Raw genomic sequence first — 19,414 nt, 5'->3', positions numbered from 1 at the left:
CGCACATTTCGGAGGTCGTGCCTCTGTACAACAGAAACATTTAAATGGAAGCTGCAAGTAGGTTATTCGTGGAAATTCTTGTTTATACAAAACATGAGTTCTGAAGTAAACAGAAGTGTGTTATCAGAAGCCCACTACAAGGGCGAACGCAACCGGAGGTCAGCCAGCGATAACTCCGGCAGACACAAAACCGATTTGTCACGCTTTGCCATTGGCACTGCCGTCATTTTTATGCCATGAGTAATCTACAAGAGTACAGATGTGTGCTTCAGTAGCGGAGCACGTGATTTTGCACACTCCACTCTCTGGTTTTATGGTACTTTCACTGCAATAACAAGAAACACGCCCCAAAGCTAATCATCCCTGCAGATATACCACTGCGCTGCTGACAGGTGTTAAACTTCACATGGTCTGTGGCCGATATTGTTGTATGATGGACAAAGTTTAAACTGACACGAATGGTGATTAAATTCTACAGACAAAATTCGGTGCGGATCGCCAGTAGAAACAAGTACCTTCGGAGATGAAATATGCGGAAGGACTATATGAAACGACCTCTCCATTATGTGTGCACTTCCTCCTACAAAGACCGCAACAAATGTCGAACGCTATCTTCACTTCAGGATTGGCTCACAAAGTCGCCGTGACATTAGGCACCTTCTCTGACACATTCGTGAGGCACACAGCATATCGGGACGGGGCACAAATGGGCCAGGAACGTGAATCTTAATCTCTAGTGAGAAGCTGATCGTCGCTCGTGAACCCCTGAAACTTCAGCTATTGCTCTCTTCTGGGTTGTTGAGCCGTGAGGCCTGGTAGGTGTCCACCGACCCTGATGATGGAGGCAGCAAGGACCTCTGAAACGTTGGTGGACATCTACCAGACTACACGGCGGAACAACCCAGTAGACGGCAATCTTCTTGGCACAATATTTTGTTCGAGGTCAACAAGCAGGAAAATGGAAGCATTTCGCCGAACTTGTGTTCCCAAGAAACAGACCGAGAGATACGAAATCGCGCAAGTCACGGTTCACTGTGGGGCATTCCGATAAAACCTTCTCGCAGAGGGCGAACGAGTGTCAGCAAGGAAAACACTGTCGATCTTCGTCCGTGAATAAATGATATTTGACCATCAAAGCCGCTTGTGCGCTGCGATGTCATGGGGTCATCATGAGATTTACTTCCAGGTAGGGGCAGGGTGCCCAAAATTCGTTCTGGCGAATCACGCGGCATGGTCACAAGTCACGCTGCCCATATTCATTTGATCATCACTGTGAAATTAGTCTCAGCACGACGTTCTGAAAAACCCTCAATCCGTGCTTGATGTAATGACGTCACACCAGTTACGAAGAACGGGTGGGCGTCGCGACAGGGAATGTAGAGGGGATACGTGACAGAAACATGATCTGGCCCATGCAGGAGTTATCGCCTTTTTACACCAAAATCTTCACTTACGATCTGCGCGCGCAGGATCCACTCAGGCCGATATAAAGACGCATCTTTAGAGTGTTCTGAGAAACGGAAGAATGCGGAGTTTGCTGCTGGTCGTGTTAGCCGTGGTCGTCCTCAGTCACTGCGACGGGGAGTACGTGCGAGCGTCACATGATTGGAGAAACGAGGGCACAGAAGTCGACAAGGTGCGTGACGGAAACCGGCAGAGAGAGAGAGTTCGCATGAGATTCTGTCGATAATGAACAACGGATCACAAATTCTTTCTGCAATGTTGCAGCCCCAGATGTACAACTTCCACGTGGAGTCCGTGGTTCGGTTCCGGTTTGCACATACAGTGGTAAGCAGCAGGATTGCCAACCCCGCCAACATCTCCCAGGAAGTGTCCTTTAGTGCAGTACTCCCTCGGACTGCGTTCATCTCTGGTTTCCGCATGTAAGTAGTTTGCACGTCGAATTAAAGCACGGACTACCACCGAGTGAAGCCAAAGACTGGGCCACTTATATTTGGCAGGAGGTCTTTCCAAGTGACCCTGGCGATGAAAGCTTACTCCTTGAAAACTGTTTCCAAGTTATCTTGTGCAGACTGAGCATCATTTAAAGATGTGTCAAAGGAAACAAATAATTGATTCGAACAAGACGTCCTAAAGTCTTGCCGGTGTCGTCAGGTAACGCCCCTCGACTCTGCCACGCCCACTTGCTGGTACTGCAGCATCCCTTATAAAAGATTGTGTTGTTAATCTCGCTCAAACAGCGCTGTTCGCCGCGTTTTCTGTTCCAGGGTGGTCGACGACCAAGTGTACAGCGCGTACGTGCAGACGAAGGCTGCCGCCAAGGAGGAGTACAGCGAGGCCGTAAGACAGGGCAGGACCGCGGCCCACGTCAGCCTCAGGTAGACTTCAGTTCTGCTCACACCCAACTCCCACTTAAGAAGCTAACAGTCGCGCAGCTGCTCAACAAATTCCCTACCTTTCTTCACCATACTCATAAGATCCCGCCACTGTGCCAGATGAATCCAATCCACAATAGCTCGCATTCAGATGGTTTGTTCAAACTAGCAGGCCTGTTTTCGGAGACCCATTTACGCAATTAGCTCCTCCTGTAACATTCATTACAGCCCCCGGGACTCGAACCGCATCACGGTGTCGGTGAACGTGGAGCCTCGACAGAAGGTGACCTTCAACCTGACGTACGAGGAGCTGCTGGTCCGGAAGCTGGGAGCGTACGAACACGTCATAAACCTGGACCCTGGACAGATCGTACCCGACCTCAGCGTGGAGGTTCGCATTGAGGAGTCTGCTAACGTCACGACGCTCAGCGTCCCAGCCCTCAAGGTCAGCAACGAGATAAACACGGACCCTGCCGCAGGTACGTATCGTTGCTGGTGGGAAGGGTTTGCAGTAGGAGGATAATATTAAAATGGAATTGTTCCGCAGGTGCACACAACCCCCTGGCTACCGTAGAGCGCCCAACCCCTGAGTCGGCCGTCGTAAGATTCGCACCGACCCCGGAACAGCAGAGGGAACTTGCTCGTGACGGTATCAGGGGCCAGCTCGTTGTAAAGTACGACGTGGAGAGGACGCAGCATCCGGGACAAGTTGTGGTAAGCAGCACGTGCTATGAGATTCGAACAAAAGTTTAAAATCCTACGACAAGGCAGTCGAGAACTCCGTCCTCCAGGATTATTTCTGCATTTGTGACAGTTCATACACGAGGTTTTCAGTCGTGTCGCTTGAAACCACGTTTTCAGGTCAGCGACGGGTACTTCGTGCACTTCTTCGCCCCAGTCGATCTGCCACCGTTACCGAAACACGTGATCTTCGTGCTGGACGTCAGTGGGTCCATGAGTGGCAGGAAGCTGCGTCAGCTGAAGGAGGCCATGGCGACCATACTGGACGACCTGAATCGAGGGGACCTCTTCAGCATCGTCGTATTCAGCGAGAAAGTTGAGGTACGAACAGAAAAACCAGCACAGCCAATTCACAAATACGTACATCGTCTTTACGAGGTCCGTACGACAGATTTGATGTCAAATTCCAGGTGTGGGATCCTGCCCTGGGCGAGGCCGAAATGCAAGATAATTTAGGACGACTGAGGGACTGGACAGAATCTACCACCGATGCAGAGCGCAGTGGAACGCCGGCCCCTTCTGTGATTACAGCCATCACTCTGGAGAACACGAACAAAGCAAAGCGATTTGTGCAGAACTTGACAACTTATTCTGGTAAGACCGTGCACCGTGTCGTCTCATAATGCACGTGCCACTTGGAGATGGTTCAGACTGTAGACCGAGACGCCATGTACCGACGTTTCGGAGGAGACTCCATCTAGACCTAAATTTACACTGACACGAATCTCGAGCTTAAGTGGCTTGAGATTCCTCGAATCATGGAATGTTAATAGAGAGAGTTGAAGGGAAAAATAAGACTTTTTTTTACACTTTGTAGCTCTCGAGGTCTTAGAGTAAACGAACGTGCGCTGACTTTAATGCCGTGTCAGCTCATAACTCGAGACTCAATGGACTGGTCTTCGTCGTATTTTGCATTGCGGCGCCCTGAGTCAGCGTCTACGATTGAACATCGGAGTCAGTGACCGAGCCAACGAAACAGAATCACACGCAATTCCCTAGCTCGTTACGTTTAAGCGGCATTCGTGACCATTTTTTTTTCGAAATACAAGATACAAAATGAGGAGGTAATATTTATCTTATTCTTGACGGCGGCGGAACCAGGGCAGGGCATGAACGTGCTCACGAGACAAACGCTCTGTTTACAGCGACCAATATACACGGCGCCCTGATGAAGGCTCTGCAGATACTGGAAGTCGGGCGCTCTGCGTCTCCGGAACAAACCAATCACGCAGAGGAAAGGCCGGAACCAATGATTATCTTCCTGACCGACGGACAAGCAAACGTCGGTGTTTCGGACACGTTCAGAATCGTGTCCAGCGTGACCGCGGCCAACGCCGGGAACTCGTCCATCTTCAGCCTGGCGCTCGGAAATGGAGCGGACTTTCCCTTCCTGAAGAAGCTTTCGCTCCGCAACTCTGGCTTCGCGCGGAAGATCTACGAGGCTTCAGACACTGCGCTGCAGCTCACAGATTTCTACCGACAGGTGGCATCTCCGCTGCTCGCGAACGTCACCTTCAGATATCAGCCGGACCAGGTGAGCTTCCGAACGCGGAGGTTTGACGACAACCAAAGAGATACGGTCGGACCGAAGTGGGTCTCCGTTTTTACTCTGTGGTTTGCCCCAGGTTGAACCTCAGTCTGTGACGAGGCTCGCGTTCCGGAGGTTTTTCTCCGGCTCTGAGCTCGTGGTGGCCGGACGCCTGCACGGGAACAACGTCACTGGCGAGGTACAAGCCCACTCGTCTTCGGGCAGCGCACGTTACCCGTTCGACCCGGTGATCTTGCCGACCACGCCTACCGCCAACACAATGGAGAGGCTGTGGGCCTATCTCACCATACAGCAACTTCTGGAAGACGATGACGCCAGCACGTCCCCAGGGAAACAACGCGCCCTGGAACTAGCACTCACGGTGAGAAGCTATTAGTCGGTCAGCTGGTCATAAAATTCTTGAAACCAGAACATAATTTCCACGCAAGTCTTCCTCTCAGGTTTTCCGGCGAAACATTTTACGAAGATGCGCAATTTCCCATTTCCCTCTCCTAAATGAAACGCCCGAAATTATTTTCTTTTCATTTTCCTCGTCACACGTTCAGTATTTTGTGTGACAGACAATGACGAATCGGTACTTGTGCTTTGCAGTACTCATTCGTCACTCCGCTGACGTCACTCGTAGTGGTGAGGCCGGACAACGAGACGCGACCCGTGGAACCCGAGGAAGCCTCGTTTGCAGGTGATGTTGACCGCACAGAAGAAGTGGCAAGTTGTGGGCCCGATGCCCGAGTAGATAATTTGCACGGGAGGCGAAGTTCTTGACAAACTGACGGTCGTTCAGCTGATCAGTAAATCCCCAAAAGGTTCATTACCGTTTTCACAAAATCCCGACCCTCCGTATTTTTCTACGAGCCACATCTCGCATGTGGTCTGTGGCCTTCAGTTTTCAGACCGTAGAGCCCTCCATCAGAAGTTTCCAGTTGCTTGCCTCTTCGTCTTTTAACCCTTTAAGACCCAGTGGTAACTATATGTACCACCTGCTTCACACAGTTAATAACTCTGCGTTTTTTATGTATGGGTTTCGTATTGTTCTCAGTGTAAACAGCGATTATTTCCTTAAACAGCGTTAACCAGTCGATCTTTGTAATGGTGAAGTGCAGTGTTTTCTTCGCGGTACGGACTGATTTATTAAATAATATTTAGACGAGCTTCGGCTTAGCGACGGCTGAAAACTTTTTTATGAGGTGCAGTTGAAGGCAGACTCATCGCGGAACCAATAACAAAACAAAAAGTCAACATTGAAGGTCGTCCAGGAGTTTTTGCACAGAAGCACGTTGCAGTCTCGTCATTGCCATGGTGATCTGATCGTCATATGTTCTGGAGGTTACAAACGATAACTTTACACCAGTAAGTTCAATGAAGTCTCTGAGAATTCCAAGTCACGAGGCAGTTGTTAAGTAACAGCAGCACTTTTAAGAAATTTCCGTACCGTGATCTTGCTGTGACGTCAGACTGCAATGCGCCTCAGATGTGGGACGATTGAAAATGACCGGCTTCAAATGTTTTCATCATACATTAGTGGGTAGCGAACCACCGACATAAAGTGCTCACCGTTATTCTTCATAAATCTAACAAATCATTTATATTTCTCGTAAAATGAGATTATGAACAGCGAAAACGTTACCAACTAAAATGGTCTGTACGATATATCGATGCGAGGGTTCACATGCGATATCGAGAAACCAACATGTGCGGTCATGAGACAGGCTGGCATTTAAAAAAGAGTCTCAGACTATGTTATGTACCCACAATTGCACTGAAAATTGTCCTGTTGCAGCTGCAGATCGAAGCAGAGCTCCCAGCCACGTGTCACCTGTCAGCCTGTCATCTTTTCCAGTACAAGGTACGGCAGAACTCGGTTAGAACGCTGGCCTTGAAATCCTGGGGTCTCGGGTTCGATTCCCGGCGGTGCCCGAATTTCTAACTTGTGTTGGGCAAGGCCGTGGTCTAGGCAACACGGAGTTTTCCTCCGGGGGCTTCCCCGGTTTCTCCGTGGCATTCACACACAGAAGAAGGCAATGGCAAACCACTTCTGGATCATCTGCCAAGAACGTATATGAACAGGTCCCAGTCCGAGAAAACACTAAATAATAAAAATATTGTGCAAGTAGGCTGTAAGCTTTCTTAAGTCGACCGCCCAGTTCATGTCGAGGAATCGCAGACTGCCCTGCTCCTTCTCTGTCAAATGCCTCGTAAGGAGCAGAGTCCTCGTCTAGAAACTGACAGTCGCTGATCTGGTGATATTCCGCGTGTTGTATGGAAACGTAAGGTTCACTACTTTTTTCACAAGAGCCCGTAAATTCAATCCACAAATTATGTTTGAGGTCCATTTTAATAATATCCACATTCACGTCTGATGGACTCAAAATATATTTTTTGTATACGTGTTGGTGTATTCTTAAGTCAGACATTGAGTATTCGTTTTTCACCGCTGTATCACATTCCAGTTACTTATTTCGTGGCCTCGTTTTGATGCTGTCTGCATTTTGTCTGCTTTCAGGAGCCGCGAAAACTTCACATAATGCATACAGCAGAAGTAAGTTGCAGTCAGACACTGAGTATTAGTTTTTCACCGCTGTATCAAATACCAGCGACTTTGGCCCTGTTCTGGTTTTAATTCTATCCGCATTTTGTGTTCTTTCAGTACTTCCAGGTGGCTACCAGGACATGCGTCCTATAAGCAGCAGCGGAGGTAAGTGTCTCATGCATGTACAGTATTTGATGTTATGAGTGTTGAACCATTCGTCGTGGTTCTGAGGTTCAAAATACCAAAACCAACGTTAATACACGAACTGACTCTAATGTTCTTTTACAGCGTATTACGCCGATTTGATACTCCCAGCCTATCCAGGTACGACAATCTAATTTCTCGCTTGCTTTGAAACAGTAATTAATATCTAAAGTTGAAGTAGCCTGATTTTTCAGACTTTTACAGCCAATGCACACGAGAGACCCTCGGAAGCTATTTATTTGTCTAAAACTGATCTCCATCCAGAGGTCGTGTCATTTGCTAAGAAAAGCGAAGGTCCACTTGCATTTATTTCTCCAACTCTTGAATCATCAAATTCCGATGCTCTCAGATCGCCCGTGCAGAGTCCTCATTCACTCGTGTCTGGCCTGGCCTTGCCTTTCTCGCTCAACACTAAGAACAATTCGTGTTTTCAGTGAGCACCTCGGCCAGCCTTGATGACATCTTATGGTTGTCCCCGAATGACACCACCGTCTCCTTACCGACCGGTGTCAACGGAACAAGCGAAGTTTTGAACTTGGCTACAGCTGACGAGGTAAGAACAAGTCTTTGTCTTCACTGGAGAATACAATATTAAAAAGGATCTCACGAAGTGTGTGCACTGCATTCATATAAATTGTTGCAATGCACAGAAGTCTCAATATTTTTTTATTTAGAGCTCTTCTAAATAATAACAGCCAGCAAAAATAAGATGATGACACGACGGGGCTCAAGTGGCCATGTTGCTGGTGCTTTGTTGCAGACAAATGCGGCTTACGCGGCGTGCGTGACACCTGGTGGGCAGCCCGGACACTGCAGACATCTCAAGTACTGTGTTCTTCTAACGTTCCTCAACAACCAGACGGAGTTCCTTCCGTTCTTCTGTCGCATCGATAGGTTAGTTCCCTGTAATCCAACGCAGTGAGTGTTTCATTTGGGGCCCACTTTCAAACGGCCGGGGCGTAAAGCTAACCCCTCAACTTTATCCAGAACCGAGGTTTAGAATGCGTGGAGCTACACCCCACTCCCTCACATGTCTGCATGAAATAGTACTTAGTTAAGAACAAGGTGTCCTTGAGGTAGAAATAACTTGTTGTTAGAAGATGGCTGTCGTCTGGTAGAAGTTTTCCAACATCGCCCTGATGATGGAGGCAGCAAGAACCTCTGAAACGTGGGTAAACTTCTACCGGACTACGCCGCGCAACAACCCAGAAGACAGCCTTCTCGTGAGAACGTCAAATCCTACAACTTATCGTTAGCCTAAGAACAGAAATGAAATCGGTCGATAAATTCAAAGGTGGAACAGCTGTTTCAAATGGTAGCGTGCAGAAGCTGCCTGCCACACACCGACTCTGGGAATGTTTCGAGCGTGCAATGTCGCACACTTTCATAATGTCGTAGTGCCGATTCCACGATTCAGATGGACTCATCTCTTATCCGCGTGTCCCGGTGAAGGCGATTCTGATCCGCCGACAAACAGCATGTTGTGATTGGAGACGAGGCTCCATGCATTTTTAACCTTGGTGTAGGACGGTAGCTTCTTGAAGAAACACTTCCTCGTTACACTCTCGTAACAGAATGGCAGACAAAAAGTTATGCCATTAACAACATTTCTGTTGCAGTTTCGTTGGTGTGTGCTGTCAAGACGACAGCTAACGTTCAGACAGTCTCGAAACGAAAGAACGCACTCGGCTACATCGCAACTGGGAACAAGGTTTGTACCCTGTAAATATGAAACATGCATCGCAATAAATGACGCATGCGCGCGTTTCCAAACACTCCAACTGTTATTTTCATTTCTCCGGCCGGAATACTTCCAAGTCCCTGCATCACGATGTCTGTGTCCATCCCCCACAACAACAAACAGACAGTTTCGCAAACACCACGTCGCCAGAAGCCACCTAACGTTTGTGAAAGGATGGCCATTCAGAATTTTGAGGTTGGAATGACCACAACCTTCCAGAGAATTTTTTTAATTTCCGGTGCGCTAATAAGAATGACAAGGTTCGTTCATGCTGTGGCTGGTAGATGTCAGGGCAGCGAGCGATCGCGTCAGCTGTCGAGTTTGTTGAGCCCAACAAGTGGCGCCTTCGTGGCGATCCCACGCATTACCTATCCGTTTCCCACGCGCGTTGTCGTAGGTTGTGATCCAGTGCTGCCAACTAAATACTATCAGCCAGGGTTCTGCAGTACCCACGTAAGTTCGACGACATCGTTCCAGGAGCGAACTGTTTCAGCAATTCTTCTTCGTTCGTGTAAACACAAAGAAGTGGGATGAATACGTCAGCTGATGATCCAGGTTATTAACCACGCATAATCAACAGCTGAAGTTACAGCGCTTAGATAACGGGGTTTCTGAGGAGAACATTCGGGCTTACCGGCGAAAAAGTTCCATAAAAGCCAGAAAATTTATCGACTAGCTTAAGAGACTTTGCCCCCTTCAGAGTCTTACTTAAAAACCTTCCTTTTTCAGGTGTTTTTCGTCACCCTCCTTTGTCAATAATCCATTCACACCCTTCGACCTCACTATTGGAAAAACGTAATCAAACCGGGGACGGGCCCTAATTACATGGATCCGCGCACTGCGAGTTCAGAGAGACGGACGTTAGTTAATTGGTGACAGTGTCAAGATAACAAGCTCACGATGTCAACACAAAAGACAATATGTACCACCAACCAGGCTACATACAGACATGTCTTTGTCTATCTTACTAATGTTTACACATTTCTTACGAAGGGCTTATTAAACCATACACTAGCTTTTATTCCCCCACCACATTTATCTCTGGACATTCTGCAACGTTTGCCTCATATTTTGCACCACGTAATAATAGAAGTAAACATATAAGCAAATCTACGTTATTGAAGTCTCAGCTGCACAAATGGCGTCCTTAAATGAACTAAAAAGTTTTTAAGTAAGGTGGCAGCTCTGAATGTACAAACTGTCACAACCCAGACTGTTGTCGGTACTGCAGTTTGCATTCCCTTCGACCGGCCGTAGTCATCGGCCACGTTTGTTCGTGTCGTTGGGGAGTAACACTGTAACTTTCCTAACCTTACATTAGTATTTTCCTTCCAATTGCTATAGTTGAACAACCTAGTAAATAGTACCCACAAATATGTAAATAAATACAATAAATACCTTGAAATATGCAAAGTACAAAACCCGATACACTTCGTTCATTTTCATAGTATTCATTAGACATTATTTGACATTTCTGTACTTACAGTTCTGGTAGTTATCAGCTGCATCGAAAACCTTAAATGATGACTTTCTTAACAAATTATTCAACAACAACACCACAATGCACGCAGTACACAGGGACACATTTGCAACGCAAACCGCCAACAGCTTGTAATCTCTCTCCTGATTGGTCAACATGGAATGTCATATACAGGCAAAATTGACTCAATTCAAAGAAAGAATTTGGGGATCGGAAAATGTCGTTTTTCTTAATTAACACATAACGAAGTTAACTTTTATAATACAACTTGAATATTACGAAATATCACTCACTTACGAGAACATCGGTGTCTACTTTTCAAGTCTCTCCTGATTGGTCAATCTGTTAAAATTATTGCCGCGAAAACTGGCTAGATTAAACGAAAGTACGGCATTTCAAACAAAATTCCTAATCAAAAATTATATTTCTCTGAACTGAAAACATAACAAAATCTGGAATTGTAACATGTCATGAATATTATTAAATATTACTGGATGAAAGAAAATGCACCCGGTTGGAGCAGCACTGTCGCGTGGACAGTGATAGTCTGACGCAATTACAACTGAAGCACCAAGACCACAGGAGCATTTCCAGTGAATCAAATTATTTAACAACGTTCATTTTATAAGCAGATGTTTTAAAAACTAGTAACGAAATGGTTCGACTGACTCCCCTTACTTGTCAATTGTCGTTGAAACCGCACGCCTTAGTTGTCAGCGATATTTAAGACGAGGCCTTATGAGTAATTCTGTTTCTTTCATCTGTGATGTTGGTCGAGGAAGAAAGGGCGCTGTCAGTTTGTAATCTCTTTCCTGATTGGTCAACGTGTTCCCGCTATTGCCGTCAATTTTCACTCATTTGAAAGAAAATGTGTAATTTAAACAAAATATTTTGAATCAAACAGTGTCTGCTTATATTACATAACACATATCAGAGTCAACTATTGTATTTTCTTTAATATTATGGGGTATTAATGGACGAAGTGTGTTTGCGGGCTACTTGTTAACTCTCTTCTGATTGGTCAGTCCGTTCAAATTATTGCAACTTTAATTGAATTAAAACTAGCACAGTATTATAAATAAAATTTCCCAAACCAATAATGTGTATTTGCCTAAACTAAACGAATAACGAATTTTGCATTTGTAATATGCCGTAAATATTGTTTAATATTGCCTGTCATTGACAAAGCTTCCGGTTGAAGCAGCACTGTCCACACAGTGTAAATGTTAGAGTTATAGTCACGTAGCAATTTAAAATGAAGCACCACCAACATTAACAATGTTTTAGACAAAAATAATTTTACACTGTCGAGTTTTTTTTTAAAACCGACCCAACTTTTCGGAGTCATTCATGACTAGACGCTGTTAATGCTGCTCTTTCGAGACATTTTTAATTGTTTGTATGAACACAACAGTTTTATCATTTGCTGGAAGAGTGTTTACACGAGAATCAGTTCACGAAATTATAATTTCCAACAACACATGCAAGGTTTTTTTTAAGAAAGAAATTGTTTGCTAATCTAATAAGATGATCCTGCCCAGGTACTAAATTCCAACAGACTATTGAATATCCTCATGTTTTGTATGTCTTTACAATATGCACCACTCAGAAGGCAATTAGTGAGTATTGTATTTTAAGTATACGGCACGTCTGTCATTTATGAATACAATCTTCAAAACGGGCTTCGAAGGTTTTTGCCGACAGATGAAAACTTTATTTGAAGAATTTGGTATAAGCTAGTTTAAAATTTGTGATATTGTATAAAATTGTATTAAATAAAAATATATATCCCTGGTGGCTATGTTCTTGAACGTTTAAATTATTAATCTGTGATTTCATCATACGTAATATCAGCAGAGACATTCAGCCCACTGTCCGCTTGTAACCTGTCTCCTGATTGGTCAACGTGTTCGCGACATTGTCACAAAGTTTACTAAATCCAAGGCGAGTTTGATATTTCAAATGACATCGTGGAATCGAACAATGTTTATTTGTCTTAATTAAATTCAAGACCAAGTTAAATTGTATTGTGATTCGATGTTGTGAAATGTCACTCTCCTACAAGAAGCGCGCCGTCTGCATGTTAACTGTCTCCTGATTGGTCCATCTGTTCAAACTTTTGCCCGGAAATTTCCTCTCGTAAGACATAGTATGGCATTTCAAATAAAATTTCTCAATCCAAAAACAATTAAAACATAACGAAGTTCGATACTGTGATACGTCTTAAATATTGATAAGTATTACTGGATGTAAGAAAAGGTGCCCGTTTGGAGCAGCACTGTCGCACGGAGTTGGGAAACTAGAGGGACAGTCAGGTTCCAATTGAGACTGAAGCACCCAGACCGCAGCAACGTTATCCGTGTTTCGGGCAAAATAATTTTACATTTTCGTGCCTTTTTCAGGGCGGGCTGACACTTTCAGAGTCCCTCATCACTAGACACTGTCAATGATGCTCTTTCAGGACATTCTTCGTTGCTGATAGCAGCCTCAGTATTTAATAGCTCGTCATGATATCCTTTCTCAAGGGAAAATAATTCCCAGCGATGTTTATGCTCTGTTCTTTCCCCAAATTACACGCAGTTCATTAGTTATCGTCATCAGACCGCATCTGTACAAGTGCCGAGAAGTTTTTCGTTTTAAATTAAACTGCTCAGATTCGAAAATCTTTTGCCATACGTTTATTTTTTCTCAGAATTTTATTTTAGGTGGTTGTAGTGTCGCGTCCATGGCTAGTGTGCAATTCGCTGTGATTATACGCCGAAATGTTAATTTAGAAGGCGCTTTTTATTACATCAATAATCTGTGTCCTTCAGAACCTGTGAGGTGTTCAAGATATCAAGAATTAAGATATTTTTCACGTGACCAGAATTCAAACTCATGCCCCAGTCCAGCACGGAAATACCAATTTCATTTTTTGGATTATTAACTTCAAATATCTTCCAGGGCATTAGAAACTCGACGTGTGCAACAGAAAAGTGGGCTCTGATTTGTACCGGAGAATCTTATTTTTCCGTCCGTCCCTTAAAACTCAATGGCCACTGTCACTTACTTTGCCAGACTGAGCTGAATTGTTGCGTCGTGCAGAACGATTCCAAATAAGTAGTCGGATGTAACCGAAACGTCCGTCCTCTGGGAGTCCGATACGCGACTAGAACGAGCAGTTTCAGCGCTCGTCTCTGTAATCAACCGGGTTCTACCCATTTTCTGAAATGCTCATGCTCTGATGATTAAGACCCGTTGTCTCGGTAGTCAACAAACCCAGATGATTGTCGTTATGCGAGCGAAGTGTTCTTCATCAGCATGAATCGCTGGTTTATTCTCTCGAGCTTTATTCGTGCTTTTGATGACGATAATAAAGAGTCTTTTCTAAAAGGAGACTCTGCCATCCTTATCTGCAGAATTTCTGTGTCGTCCATAATACTGATACATCCATTCATTAAATTAATAATAGCTTAATAAACAATTGATTATTGGAAGAGCATTTACTAATGATTTTTTAGGTGAAAATATCGTTCGTTTCGCCATTTTCCTGAAACCAGAAAACTTTATAAAATTATACTCATTGCGCCGAGAATGTTTTTGACACGTGGCCTATTACCGGCGTAACTGACTGTACCACGTCACTCGCTAGTTCCAAATTTCTCCACTGGGCCTGTAGCACACCTGTAGTTTTCTCATCATGGCTGCAGGGTATCAAAGTACGCGTCAGTTTAGTTATAAACAATAGTTTCAAATATTTAATTCTGAAAAGAAGCCTGGTGTATTGATTATCTAAAAATGTTAATTTGTCAATACAAGGTATTTAATATATTATTAGGTCATTTGCAGCTTTGAATTAAGTAATGTGTTAAAAGTGTAAACTTTGCGCGGGCAGAAAAAAAGACAATGGCGAGGCGGGAGTCGGTTCGGAAGTTGTGCAGAGAAACAAACAGCAGGTCCTGGTGACGGGATGGACACAGGTAAGAACAGAATATCATAAATTTAAAGATATAGCTATAATTTGAGGATAATAAATTCTGACATTGCCTTTTGAAGTGCAGAAAATTTCGCCGCCTTTGGGACGACAGTGTCACATAGGACAAACAGGATGAAAATAACGGCGGGTTAAATTCAGGGAGTGGGTGTTAGCACGCACTTCAGAGTACTTAATTCATCTCCTGACCGAAAGGACTGAAATATATTAAATATAATTTTATTTGCTTGAATGTCTGTCTGTCCGTCTGAATAAAGAACAGGCTGAACGTTGGAAAAATACACAATGATTAGCTGCGTTACTATTGTTTATTACTAGACACTGGGAAGGATTGGACCGGAAGGGCATTCAGCACGCATGGAGGAAGTAAATGCACACACGTTTTGACTTATTGCAAAATCCAGAGAAAGAATCACACAAAATACCTGGTCATAGATGGAAGAATATTATTAAAATGAATCCTACACGAACGGACTATACGGATATGAATGGTATTGAAGTGGGTCAGTATAGTGTCGAAAAGCTAGCTTTCGAGGTGACGGGGTTGAACCACCTGGTGTTACTGGTGTGCAGTCAATTCGCATCGTTCTATGATACTTTACCACATTGAAACAGGTTCCCCAACCAAAATTCTTCTTTTCCCACATCGAGTCCTGACTCAGGAACACACAAGTCAGTAGTCACGTTTTGTACCAAGCCCTTGCGTCTCTTAATTAACGTCATTTCCGTTTAAAAGTGTCACAAACTGCGAGGTTCTGGTTGTAAAACATAAAGTGGATATTTCTCATAATTGCCGGATTCCTCAGTTGACAGACAGAACATTCGAACGCTCGAGATGAGGGTGAAACATTCCACGCTGTGCCCGAGCGCAGTGCCTACCGAAACGACCAATATTTGCAGGGCGTGAATCCAGCCTCCTGTTGGAGAGGCTTCGCGTTGATCGTGTAAAGGCTTCGTCGTGGCTTGGCACACGTGATATTTGACGAGCTGGCAGGTGTCGCCATGCGCTGAAGGCGTCACCTGTCAGAACCAGCGCTCGGTAACTGACTCATCCCTCCACGTGACAGAATCGAACGAGAGTGAGTCTAGAATGCAGATCCTCTGCGTTACTAATCTTCCACGATAGTTTTGGACATTAAATTTGAAGAGTGCACTGACACACGGTCAGAATACACGTTATCTGGTTGATTTTTTCTGTAGATTGTTATGATAAGCAGACGCCATGATGGGGCAGAGCACTCCAAGCACGACATTGTATCGTATTACCACGCGGGTCAGCATTCCTCCTGAGTGTCAGGCGCCTCGAATGTCTGTCCAACGATGTTTGAACGTTTTTGAAACACGCGACCGGCCCCTTTTGAAAGTAAATCGAAACCATTACTGATTGTTTTTATCAGCGCGGGACTGGTAACCAATGGCAACCGAGCTGCGACAACTGATAAACTATACAGTCCTTGTTATCAGCGCACTGTTTCATTGGAGTCATCACTTTTTGCAGTTTGCTGACCTGAGAGTGTTTTTAGGCTATGTGCTGGCATTTCTTACACTCAAGTTAAATAATTCCAAGAAACAGTCATTGTGAAGCTGGTAGTCACTCAGCTGGGCAGAAATTCCCCGCTATTTATGCAGGCAAGAGGTTCGTTACGTCTTAGGGCGGTATCGCACTAGGATGCCATGGCGTCCAGCTGCCAGAAAAAGACGCCAGACAAGCTGCCAGCTTTCGACGCCAGTCGAGCGAACAGATGGATAGACATTATGAGATGACGAAATGAAGGGGTATTAGCAAGGAGAAATGTCCACTTTTATCACTTTTGAGAAAATGAGATTTACCTTTATCAAAACTACAAACCTGGAGTGAATTTCAACTCTGTAACAAAATAAATAAGTAAGAAAAATTCTCCAGACACACACTTTGCACGTCCATACCATTATTGAATTTGAAATATTTCAGTTCTTGCAAATCACATGTAATATTACATGAACAAACTTTATTTAATAAAACATTATAAAAGCAGGTTTCTTCTTAATTCACATTATTTGTGATATATCGATTGATAAATAGATTGCTAAACAAAAATACTTAAAAATCGAGTTGCCACATTGGAAAGCGGCCCCACAAATAAAGCCATAGAAACACTTCTTAGCTAATTCTTTCTTTTATACTGTAAATAAATCTCCTCCTCCAAATATTTCCACAAGTTCTTCCCAGTTTCTTCTTTTCAAGTCCCGGTTTGCGTATTCAATAGCAGATGAATCCCATAGTGATGGTCGGGACTGAATTTCAATTATCAGTCTTTCGGTGTCGAAATTATCCGTGTTTGGAAGAAACAGAAATACACACAAGCACATTCACGCACGGACGTCAATGGACTGGCCTCAGACTGTCGTGTGATGTTGATTTGGCCTTGGCAGCGATGCCAGTAGCATTTGAACGGCATCTTGGTTGGCAGCGATGCCAAGTTGGAAGCGCTGCCAGACGGATGCCAGGTGCGTTATATGACTACTAAATTAATGCATTATGTTTGGCCGAGATGCTGGCAGCTGCGCCATGGCCTCCCGTTGGCATCCTAGTGCGATACCGCCCTTAGGTTTGAAGTTTGGGTTGTTTCCAGACAACTTACACGAGACGATGAGGAAGCCACGTGTCTTGCAAGGACCGAGGCGAAATCCCACGACGATTACCTGTCGTTTCTACATTTAAAATCACCTTGTTACTAAAGTAATCGAACAGTGGAACGACGCCCTGGAACTGCTTTTGGAGTGAACACGCTGTATGCCACTTGTTTGAAGTCGGATATTTATTTATGTTTTTGGTTCTTATCACCGCCGCATTAGCGCTTCAGCCTTACAAAAATTACCGTTGCTCGAAGCTGTTTGTTCAACGGTTACAACAACAAACACGCCTCGCTGCTCCGTGTTTAAAGACATTGTTAAAGCAGTTAACACTCTGTTGCTAGGCAACCACGTCTTCGCTGAAGTCGTGCCATGTGTTCACGGACGAGATATCGATCGATTAGGACGTAATACTGGTTGGAGGGGGGGGGAGTACCCAGTTCGACTCTCGCCTGCAATTTGATGTCATTTGTCTAAGTTTCTTTCTACTGCGTTAGTAGGCTAGGGGATATTCTTATTTTATGTTTGCAACATTGGAAGGTAATTTCCTGAATAATTGGCGTAGTAGTGACGAAGTCTATTTTTGAGGTCGACATAACAACACATTTTAAATGAGCTCAAAGACAGTTCATAGATTTATTTACAGTTGCACGTGACATAAATTGGAGCCTTGTGGAAGGCAGTTTTGCCAGGCGTCCCGATAAACATAAAAGAAGTCGACGCCAGACACATTTTTTGTTGTTGCAAGTTCTGTGGGGGTCGGCGTGCACCGCCCTTGTCCAAGGGTCGAAGCAGATGCCGCCTCCCGAGCTCTGACTGCAGGCGTGCGTTTTGATGCCGGAACTTGGTTCGCTGATGCCGCGACCTGCTAGGAAGGGGTGCCAGTGAGACGTGGGACGTGGGACGTGTGAAATAACGAGCTCAGTTGATTCACTTCTCGCGGAGGGCCCGTTCCGCCCGCCAAGTGATGGGCGTCGAGCGATTTGATTCTGCGCACCGGAGCGAGAATTTAAGTGTCTCAGGGGTCGGGCGGCCGATCAGTTTTGCCACGGCTCTGGTGCGGTGAGGATTTGCTCGTCTTTTGTTTCGCTCGACGTGACGGGACCACTTCCATACGCGTGCGTATGTTTGTAGGTTCGTGTGCATGAAACGAGACAGATTAGGTCTTACAGAGCCGCTGCCAACTTCGAGGCAGCGTCCCGGAAAATCCTGGTTTGGGGTCCTCGCTCTTTCTGCCTCAACGTCCCGTGGACCTACGCGGCGTAAGTCATCCGACGACAGGGTGAGTAGGCAAGTGGGGCGTCTCGTAGTTGCTTCTTATTATCGTGAAATTGTGTAGTTGTTATGAACTGTAACGCTGGTATTTTCGTGGGGAAAAGTAAAGACAGTCCCGGTTTCCGGGCCGAAATGAGGAGCAGTCGGAGGAAGTGGTCGTGGCCAGCCTTAGGGACTGCCACGAAGGGGCTGAATAAAGTCCCAAGTTGGGTCAGGAGACACCGGACGCGTGTCGTTTATGATGGAATGTGAAATGTCGCGGCGATGAATCGAAGAAGTGGCTCTGGGGCATTTCATTGGCGAATCTTCACGCCGATGTGGCGTTGGGCACAGAGGACGGACATTCGACTGCACTGATTCTTATGCAGTCATCTGCGAGGATGTCATAATAGAGCTTAGAACCGGGTTCAGTACCTTGCAAATTCCTACTTGGCGCGTCATCAAACTATCGGGTGCTGAGTTCATATTGATGCTGTAAGAATGCGTGCTGCGTCACATTGAAGTGGGAGAGTGAGGAAAATGTGAATAAGGATAGGCCTATACAGGCTCCGAACTGGGAACCAGGAGACCGAAGTCAGGCAAGTTATCGCAGAGGTATTTAAATATCGCAAATTAAAAATGAACTTGTCACTTATGGGAAGTTTGTTAATATAACCGGCAACTTGTTTCAGGGGCCTTCCGTACGTCCATCCGTTTGCCTGTAGCAGAAACACCGCTCTTACCCGGTTACCGGTGTCCCCTAGAACTTCAAATACTACGCTTACTTCCGAATTATTCATTTTCAGTTCGCCACGTAACTTGACTTTCAATCTTATTTGTGGGTAAGACGGCCAGGGCGTGAAGCTCACCACTCACCTCCATCGATCGGTGTCGATGCATAGAATATCAGTCGTTTTATCTCCACCCTCTCGTGTCAGGACACGCCTTCGTCTTTGCTCTGTGGCCATTGGTTTGACCCGGACGTCGTGATGT

General features: G+C 45.1%; 2 protein-coding genes across 9 annotated transcripts in view; both read left to right on the top strand.

The window, feature by feature from the left end:
- Positions 1-1,487: 1,487 nt before the first annotated feature.
- On the top strand, positions 1,488-9,135 carry LOC110834813 (inter-alpha-trypsin inhibitor heavy chain H4). 6 transcript variants are annotated; one of them, XM_087346096.1, is made up of 17 exons: positions 1,488-1,636; positions 1,729-1,883; positions 2,229-2,339; positions 2,565-2,815; positions 2,884-3,050; positions 3,198-3,398; positions 3,488-3,671; positions 4,223-4,611; positions 4,703-4,987; positions 5,218-5,308; positions 6,413-6,472; positions 7,130-7,165; positions 7,274-7,321; positions 7,445-7,480; positions 7,795-7,913; positions 8,121-8,254; positions 8,980-9,135. In XM_087346096.1, the coding sequence occupies exons 1-17, from the start codon at positions 1,526-1,528 to the stop codon at positions 9,011-9,013; spliced, it is 2,412 nt and encodes an 803-aa protein (XP_087202222.1). In that variant the 5' UTR covers positions 1,488-1,525; the 3' UTR covers positions 9,014-9,135. The 6 variants fall into 6 exon arrangements, with proteins under 6 accessions (XP_087202222.1, XP_087202221.1, XP_087202225.1 ...); XM_087346095.1 differs by having other exon boundaries at positions 6,407-6,472; XM_087346099.1 differs by lacking the exon at positions 7,130-7,165.
- A 5,122-nt stretch (positions 9,136-14,257) lies between these two features.
- The window catches only part of Ac78C (adenylyl cyclase 78C), a 61,144-nt gene continuing 55,987 nt past the window's right edge, over positions 14,258-19,414 (top strand). For 2 of the 3 annotated variants that reach the window (XM_087346086.1, XM_087346083.1), the window contains exon 1: positions 14,258-14,540. The gene's annotated coding sequence lies outside the window, so the exon portion shown is untranslated. Of the gene's footprint in view, positions 14,541-18,204; positions 18,450-19,414 lie in introns of those variants that run through there. The other variant, XM_087346085.1, reaches the window with a different exon arrangement.

The sequence above is a fragment of the Zootermopsis nevadensis genome, unplaced genomic scaffold, assembly GCF_977971745.1.
Source record: "Zootermopsis nevadensis isolate Lab colony 2312 unplaced genomic scaffold, Znev_1.0 Znev_ptg000010l, whole genome shotgun sequence".
NCBI lineage: Eukaryota > Metazoa > Arthropoda > Insecta > Blattodea > Termopsidae > Zootermopsis > Zootermopsis nevadensis.
The sequence above is the reverse complement of the archived record's forward strand: the minus strand, read 5'-3'. Positions and strand labels throughout refer to the sequence as shown.

Coding starts and splice junctions, on each gene's coding strand:
- LOC110834813 (XM_087346095.1), top strand. CDS start 1,526: ATGCGGAGTTTGCTGCTGGTCGTGTTAGCCGTGGTCGTCCTCAGTCAC. Junction 2,816..2,883: donor AAACACGGACCCTGCCGCAG/GTACGTATCGTT, acceptor ATTGTTCCGCAG/GTGCACACAACCCCCTGGCT. Junction 3,051..3,197: donor AGCATCCGGGACAAGTTGTG/GTAAGCAGCACG, acceptor CCACGTTTTCAG/GTCAGCGACGGGTACTTCGT.